This window comes from Topomyia yanbarensis, chromosome 3, assembly GCF_030247195.1.
Source record: "Topomyia yanbarensis strain Yona2022 chromosome 3, ASM3024719v1, whole genome shotgun sequence".
NCBI lineage: Eukaryota > Metazoa > Arthropoda > Insecta > Diptera > Culicidae > Topomyia > Topomyia yanbarensis.
In genome coordinates, this window is record NC_080672.1 from 68,615,393 (window position 1) to 68,623,021 (window position 7,629).

Consider the following 7,629-nt stretch of genomic DNA (forward strand, 5'->3'; position numbering starts at 1 on the left):
AAAGAAATTCTTTGAAACACGAAAAAACATTTTTAGCTATAGTGTCTTCAGCAAAGTTTATTTATATATATTTTTGCATTTAAAAAGTATAAGTTGGGTGATTAATCCTTTCAAAGCTGAGAAGCAAGTTTTTGTTTGGTCTTTTATGAAAATAAAAAAAAATTAATTTGACAAAGTTGTTGAGAATATCTTAAGTATTAATTTCGCTGAAGAGACTATGTGTCTATCTGTCGATATTAATACACATTTGTGGAGATTTCTTTGATATACCGCTGAAAATGGTTTTTTTTCAAAATACTTATCCTGGTAATTTTGTAAAATTTCAAAATGTTCCAAGATTTTGTTCTGCATAAGAAAATGCAGAATTTTTGTAATGTAAGTTTATTTGTATCTCTTACAACTTAGAAGTTATCGAATGTTTTGGTGTCCAAAAAGCAATATGGAAGCCGCAAATTTCCGCAGCCGAAGCTATACCAATACGAATCTGTAAAACAAACACTATCAAAACCGTTTGGTGGGCTCTAGCCTTCGTTCAAGTCAAATTCGAGTAAATTCCTTCTTTAGCGTCTTTTTCTTATCTTAGAAAGACGGCGCCGGTGGTTGAGTGGTAAGCGTGACTGCCACTCATTCCAGTTGGCCTGGGTTCAATTCCAGCCGAGGTCGTTGAGATTTTTCTGAGGTGAAAAAATCTGTGGTCACGTCTTCCTTCGAAAGGGAAGTATAGCCGTTGGTCCCCGGTCCATGAGTTGATGGATCGATATCTCGTCCAGATAGAGTGGAGTCACCTCTCTGGCGTCGGTAAAGGAGAAGTAGAATCCAGCGAATGTGTATGCAAAGTTTGAAAGAAATCGCTTAAGTAGTTTTTGAATAGCAGGTAACACCGCAAATCATGTTTTTCGAGAGACGTTCTACAAAAAGCTTCGCCACCGAGTCGTTTGTCGATAATTTTGCATAAAAAAATTACAGAATTTTATTGAAATGATACACTATAATATACGAAAGTTTTGATCAATTCGCTTCAAGCAAAGTTCTAACAAAATTCGCAAAAGTGTTTTTTTTCACGCTGAAACCTTTAACTGTCCCCTCCCCCCCAATGAAAGCTTCTCCATGACCCAAATACACAGAAAAAGCATCTTTTACGTCTTTAAAACTATAAACACTTTGATTTTTGACATTTTATGATAAGGTAACGCGAACAACTTTTAAAAAGGGTAAATATGCCCTTTTTAAAAGTTATTAATTGTTTTTGTCGGAGCAAAATTCCAAATATCTAATTTTAGTATTCATTCCCTGTAACTCGTTCTCAGATAGTTTTGCTGTATAAATCAGAACAACCAAACAAAATTATTTTGAAACTAATGAACGTAGAAACATCTATGCCCTTTTAAAAAATTGCGCTTGAACCAAAATAATCTTATCGACTGTGAAAAATGTTTTGTTTTCCATGCCAGTGAAACCTGTAAAGTTTCAACGGAATACAAGATGATCGGTCACAATTTTGGAGGTTTTTGTGACGGATCCTCGTGGAATTCCTGCTTTGCTCGAATACGAGAACTTCGGGTTCTAGAGCATTTTGCTGTTCATATCATATTTTGCCATTTTCTAGCGCAAATTTCTCTATTTTTCTTCAATAAAATTTCATAAAATGTACATTGCTGAACACGTGAAATCGTCCGGAACAAAATAGAAAGGGATTTCTTACCGGTAAAATTCAGAAACATTAGATTTTTTGACATTTAGTCTCGATTCTACATTTTTATCCTTAAAACTTCAAGCGAAGTGGGCGGTTGGCCAAATGATGTGAAATTTGGCATCTGAAATTATTTTGCCATTTGTCACAATATGAAACCCTTCTTTCAAAAATTATGTATACTCGTTAAGACATTGCAAAAACACTCAAAGACTTTGAGAATTCAAAAATGAGAGTTTTTGCAATGCCTTAACGAGTAGACATAATTTGTCAAAAAGCTAGAACGTTTCTTTCCCTTTCAAAAAATTACGAAAATAAACATTGTTTTTGTCTCCTAAAGCAGTCCCCAGGTTGAGATGTTGGATGATCCCAATTGCTTCTTGGAAATACATGAATTCCCACGATCTTGAGGAATTGATCGTAACAATATTGTGTGTTCTGTTCAAGCCATTAGCGGATTTGTAGAAATTCCGAGAACTACATTGGAGATGTCGAGATGACGCGCATACCAATCTAGCTAATGATGGGACACCAAGAACGTGGCAGAGAATCTTGATTGACACTCGTCGACACGAGTTTGATCGTAACAAATAATAACGCGGGTGGCGTCGTGTAAACTGTCGGATACGAATTGCCAATTGAGATTGTTTAATAATAATACATTATACAGGAATGGTTTTCGATGAAAAATTAGAAGCTTTGGTTAAGTACGACGGGTAAAATTGTTTGAATCTGTCATCATTACGCCTTTTGTTTCCCCATGCGTTAGCCGCCGATTTATCCTGCTTTCCGGTTAAGACATCGACGTTTTATAAGTTTCTCAGAACATTACAAATTCGGCGTTCAATAATAGTAACTATAGATGCGAACTCCCCTCGTTAGTAGTTCGTTTTGCCATAGGCAGACTTAACTGGACGCGTATGGTGCTACTTTAGGTTCAAGTGATTCTAAAATTCTTGGATGAGCCTTGGATCCAGCTCGGGTGCATAAAATAAAAAATCGTCGGGATGTTCAGTTGATTCTCCATGTCAACAAGTCCGGTTAAGATCGAGTTTCTCAAATCACGAATTTTCTTGTTCGGGTCGGGTTCGGGTTTTTAAATTTTTAAATTTCGGGCTCGAGTCTGGTTCGGGTTTTTCAAATTTTAAAATTTCGAGCTCGGATCGGGTTTTATAAAAAATAGATCAATTGAAAATTTATTTAATATATTCCTAATGTAAAATCCAAGAGTTGTGACGACTCCCCTCAGCTTATCATAACGATTGGGATTTATTGAACAAACCCATCGACGCGATGCGCCAACAACCATTTGCCCGGACACTAATCACTGTTCTTCGGAGAAAATTACGTCTGTTGAACGGAAGTATCATTTCGTCTCCCACGCGAGGCCAGCGCGCAGGCAAAATGAAATCTAAGCCCCTAAAGATTTTATCTTGACATTTATTGAATAAACATCTTATTATGCACTTGCTGCCAGCCGGCTTCCTGCACGGCAGCAGCTCGGCTTTGATAAATAACAGCCTGCTATCGATAGCTAAATCCTATTACGATATACATAACTCCTACATAAATTCACCATCCCAGCCAACCAACCGCTCGGGTCGAGTGTTGGTGGGAGTGACTTGGAAGAAAAGTCCTTCGGATAGCGACACGCATAGAAATGGCACAAGCGAATCAATTTATCGCTCCCGCTCGAAAGGCCACGAGGTGGTTCAGTTCCATCTCGAAAACATAGTTTTGCGAATCGCACATATGAAAGGTCGTACGAGTTGGAATGATCTCACCTTTGTAAGTCAACATGTGAATGCTTTTGAGTGGATTCTGGGAATGTGGGTGGAACAGGGAATCGATTACTGGTGTGGCCTTTAAAACTTTTTTTTTATTTTGGTTCCTGTCATCTGTTCTGAAAAGGTGAAACGGAACCCTTTCCGGATGATTTCGTCTAGTTGTTTACTTGGTTGGAAGTTTGGCGAGTGGGAAACAAAATGTGTTGTGTTAGATTGGTTTTTTTACGCAACTTCAATTTCTGCTTCGTTTTCTGTTCTCGATAGGTATGCTAACCATTACGAAGTGGTGCGAGGCGATGGAAGCTGCCACCAATCTGGGATTGCCTTGGCGAATGTTGAAGGATAAATTGGCCCCGGTTGATAATCCAACGGCCGCAACAACCGCAGCAACCGTCACCGAAGTTTGCTACCGGAAAACGCTCCATCTGCTGGATACGGATTCGTTCGTAAGTATTTGCTACCACACGACCTAAATCAATCGTTGCCTTTCGTTTGGTTTCATTAAAACTATTCACAAATAGGCGAACGTGTTTTATTCGCTTTCATTCGGTGCGGTAATCCAGACATTTCGAAAATTAAATGAGCTTCAACCGCACCGCTCGCATTGGCTCCCGACCGGTATTTTCATTAGCAGAATTCATCTGTTATTAGATTTGATTAGAACATTTTTTCACCAACCCAACTCGTTCGGTATCATTTTTTTAACTTTCTCCTATTTTTATTACGGCAGAAATCCGCCCAGAACGGAACGACGTCGGTAGCAGAATCACTCTACAAAAACAAAAGCAGCTTAGAAACCATCTTTCGAATACTGGACAAGGACAACTCCGGCCAGATTTCGCTGGAGGAGTTCGGCGAGGCTTGTGAGCTGCTGAAGAAGCACTTCCCGCACAACACCCACGAGCAGCTGCTGGACATGTGCAAGATGATGGACATCAACAAGGACGGTCTGGTCGATCTGAACGAATTCCTGGAGACGTTCCGGCTGTGCGAGAGTGCCAAGGATCAGCTGCTGAGCAGTTTCCAGGAATCGGCACAGGCCGCGGCAGAGGAGAACGATAGCGACCCTAAGGGTAAGGAGGGTGGTTCAAGGTCAGATAGCACCCGGCAGAACGGGGATGCCAAACGTAGTAGTAGTAGTCGAAAGCGAGCGGGTGGTAAAAAATTTGATTCTTCCAAAACAGCCGAAGACTCGGAAGATTACGAAGATTATGAAGCGAACGAGGAAAACCCGGAAAAGGACCAGAAGAAGCGAACGGTAGTGGCGGCTACTAGTGCAAACGGTACGGTAACGGGTTTGGCACCACCGGCTGGGAAAGGGGAGGTGGAGGGTGAAAAGACCTAAGCTGATGCACGGCCGATAGTTTTGGTTGCTTTCTTTTCCAGTCTTTTCTCTAGTGAAGGCTCGGCATTTCGATTTTTGATTTTTTGCTGGAACTGGTAGGATTGGGTTTCATTTGGTAGTGCAGTGAGTTTGCATCGGAAGTTTTAAGCTAAGCGCATTTGTGTTTGAAGATTTTGTTTTAATGGAAACATTGCATACATTGCATTTCAACTCGTTATACGAGTTGGAATCCCCAATTACCCACCCGTTTTTTAAGTTTTTCAAGCTTCTATGGTATTAATAACTATATGGGGTTCAAACAGTCCTGCAGTCTTGGTTGCTTCATACTATCTATTAAGGTGCATCACTTTACTACGGAATTTAAAACTGGTTTTAATCATTGACCATTTAACCAAACTTTTATAGAAACGAATGTCCAGTACTATTTTCAAAGAAAGTAGGCAGATGAACATTTGCAAAATGCATACATTCTCAAATTTGAAAAGTTTTACCATGCTTTGAAATTTAGTAAAATATTGTACAGCATAATAAGCTTTGTAACATTTTAGTATGAATATAGTTAACCTTACGAATTTCAAAAAAAGCATCAAAACAAACTTGACCAGACAAACCAGAATGAAACTCTAACACATTTCAGAATTCAAGTGAATTTTACAAAGCAAGAAGACCTTTGGAAAGCTCGAAGTTATAGTTTACTTCAACTAGAACAAAATTAAATATTTTGAAAAGCTTTTCAAGCTTTTTATGCATTAGAATAAACCTAGTTAAACTTCCGAAAGTTATTTCATGGTTTCGATTACTTTTTTTGAAGAGTTGGAAAGCCATTTCCAAGCCATTTTCACGGATTTAAAGAATTGTATTTTTTGTGCTTTGAAATTTTTCCCAAGCCCTAGACAACTTAAGAAAGCAACAAGCTTTAGAATGCTTTAGAAAAATATTTAGCATTTTTTTGTAAATCTTTTACCAAGCTTTAGACAGCTTTTTTAATATTTTGGGAAGCCTTTTTCTGGTTTTAAAATGATTTCGGAAATTTTTCAAGCATTCGAAAGCTATTCATGCGTGGGAAAGCCTTACAAGCTTCGAAAATTTGTTGAAGCTTTGCTAAGTTTATTTAAAGAAACAAAAAGTTTTATTCATGCTTCTCAAAAATTGGGAAGTTTTTTTCGAGATTTAGAAAACCTTTTTCAAGCTTTAGAAATTTTTTAGAGATTTGAAATGCATTTTTTAACCTTTGGAAATGTACTTTCAAGTTTTGTAAAGTCTTTTCAAGCATTGGAATGCTCATTAAGCTTCGAAAACTTTTTCGAACTTTTTGGTAGCTTTTCATGTTTTTTTAAAGCTTGAGCTTTTAGAAACCTTAAAAAAAAAAATTCATACCTTTCGAAAGCGTTTTGAAAGCTTTTTTATGTTTTGAAAAGCATAATCTTCGAGTTACGAAAAACATAATTCTTCTGGTTTGAAAAACTTTATTTGGAAAGAATTGGAAAGCTGCTCAAACCCTTGAAAATCTTTGTCAAACTTTTTGGAAACTTTCTGAAGCCTGTTGGAAGCTTTCAAACTTTGGAAAGCATAACCTTATAGGCTTTCAGTCCCCTGTTTTGGAATGTTTGATTTTCTTGCTTTTAAAATTTTAGCTTAAGAAAACTAAACTTTCAAGCTTGGAATGCTTAATTTTAAAGTATTCTTAAGTTTTATTTGGAAAGCATTGCAATGCTATTGAAAGCTTTTTCATGCTTTTTAAATAAGCCAGTTTTCTAAAAGGTTTTGAAAACTTTCTTGAAGTTTTGAATGCTTTTTAAAAGCTTTTTCAAGCTTTTTGTAAGTTTTTTAAAGTTTTTTAAAGCTTTAAACTTTTTCAATATTTTAATATTTTTTAAGGCTTGTTCAACCTTTTTCAAGCTTGAAGGCTTTATTCACTTTATCGGAAGCTTTAAAACATTAATGAAAGCACTTTCAAGTTTTTTGAAAGCTTTCTGTAATCTATTATAACCGAGTTTTCAAATTTATGGGAGCACAATTTTCTAGCTTCGGGCAACATCATTTTCAAGCTTTGGAAAACTTTATTTGCATAGCTTTGAAAAGCAGTACATAGTCGTGTAAAGCTTTTTGAAAAGCTCTTCGAATGCTTTTTCAAGCTCTTTTAAGACGTTTAGAAGCTTTTTCAAGTTTTCTCAAGCTTTTTGAAAGCTGTCCTACGGTTTTTGAAAACTTTCTCAAGTTTTTTCTAGTTTTTGCAAGTTTGCCGAAAGTTTTTAGAAAGTTTTTTCAAAACTTCTTCGAAATTTTTGTTATTTAAAAAAAAAATTAAAAGCTGTTTTATGATTTTTGAAAGCTTTTATGGGCCTTGGAGAGCATGTTCAGGATTTTTGAGTTTTTTGGATATTTTTTATAAATGCATTTGGAAAGCTTTTCCATCCTTTTTGAAAGCTATTTCAAACTTGTCTAAGTTTTTTGAGAGCTTCTCCGTGCTTTTGAAGGTTTTTTTTTCAAGCCTATCGAAGTTTTTTTGGGATCATTCTAGATTTTTGAGACCTTTTTGAGTTCTGAATAATTTTTAGGTTTCCTAAAAGCTTTTTGAGGATTTTTGAAAACTTTGTCAAACATTTATGAAAGATTTTCGAATTTTTTTTCAAGCCTTCTGAAAGCTTTTTGGAACATTTTTCAAGCATTATGAAAGTCTTTTCATGCTCATGTGTGCTTAATTTTCAAGTTTCGGATGGTGCGATTTTCAAGGTGGGAAAGATCATCTCCAAGCTTTAGTAAGCTTCATGTATATGCTTTGGAAAGCTTTGCATTGCTGTGTAAGT

At 36.6% G+C, this 7,629-nt stretch overlaps 1 protein-coding gene across 2 annotated transcripts in view; it reads left to right on the forward strand.

The window, feature by feature from the left end:
* The window catches only part of LOC131691768 (serine/threonine-protein phosphatase rdgC), a 217,539-nt gene extending 211,578 nt beyond the window's left edge, over positions 1-5,961 (forward strand). The window contains exons 10-11 of one of the 2 annotated variants that reach the window (XM_058978400.1): positions 3,742-3,923; positions 4,208-5,961. In XM_058978400.1, coding sequence (XP_058834383.1) covers positions 3,742-3,923; positions 4,208-4,822 — 797 coding nt within the window. In that variant the 3' untranslated portion in view covers positions 4,823-5,961. The remainder of the gene's footprint in view (positions 1-3,741; positions 3,924-4,207) is intronic. The other variant, XM_058978399.1, reaches the window with a different exon arrangement.
* The last annotated feature ends 1,668 nt before the right edge of the window (positions 5,962-7,629 follow it).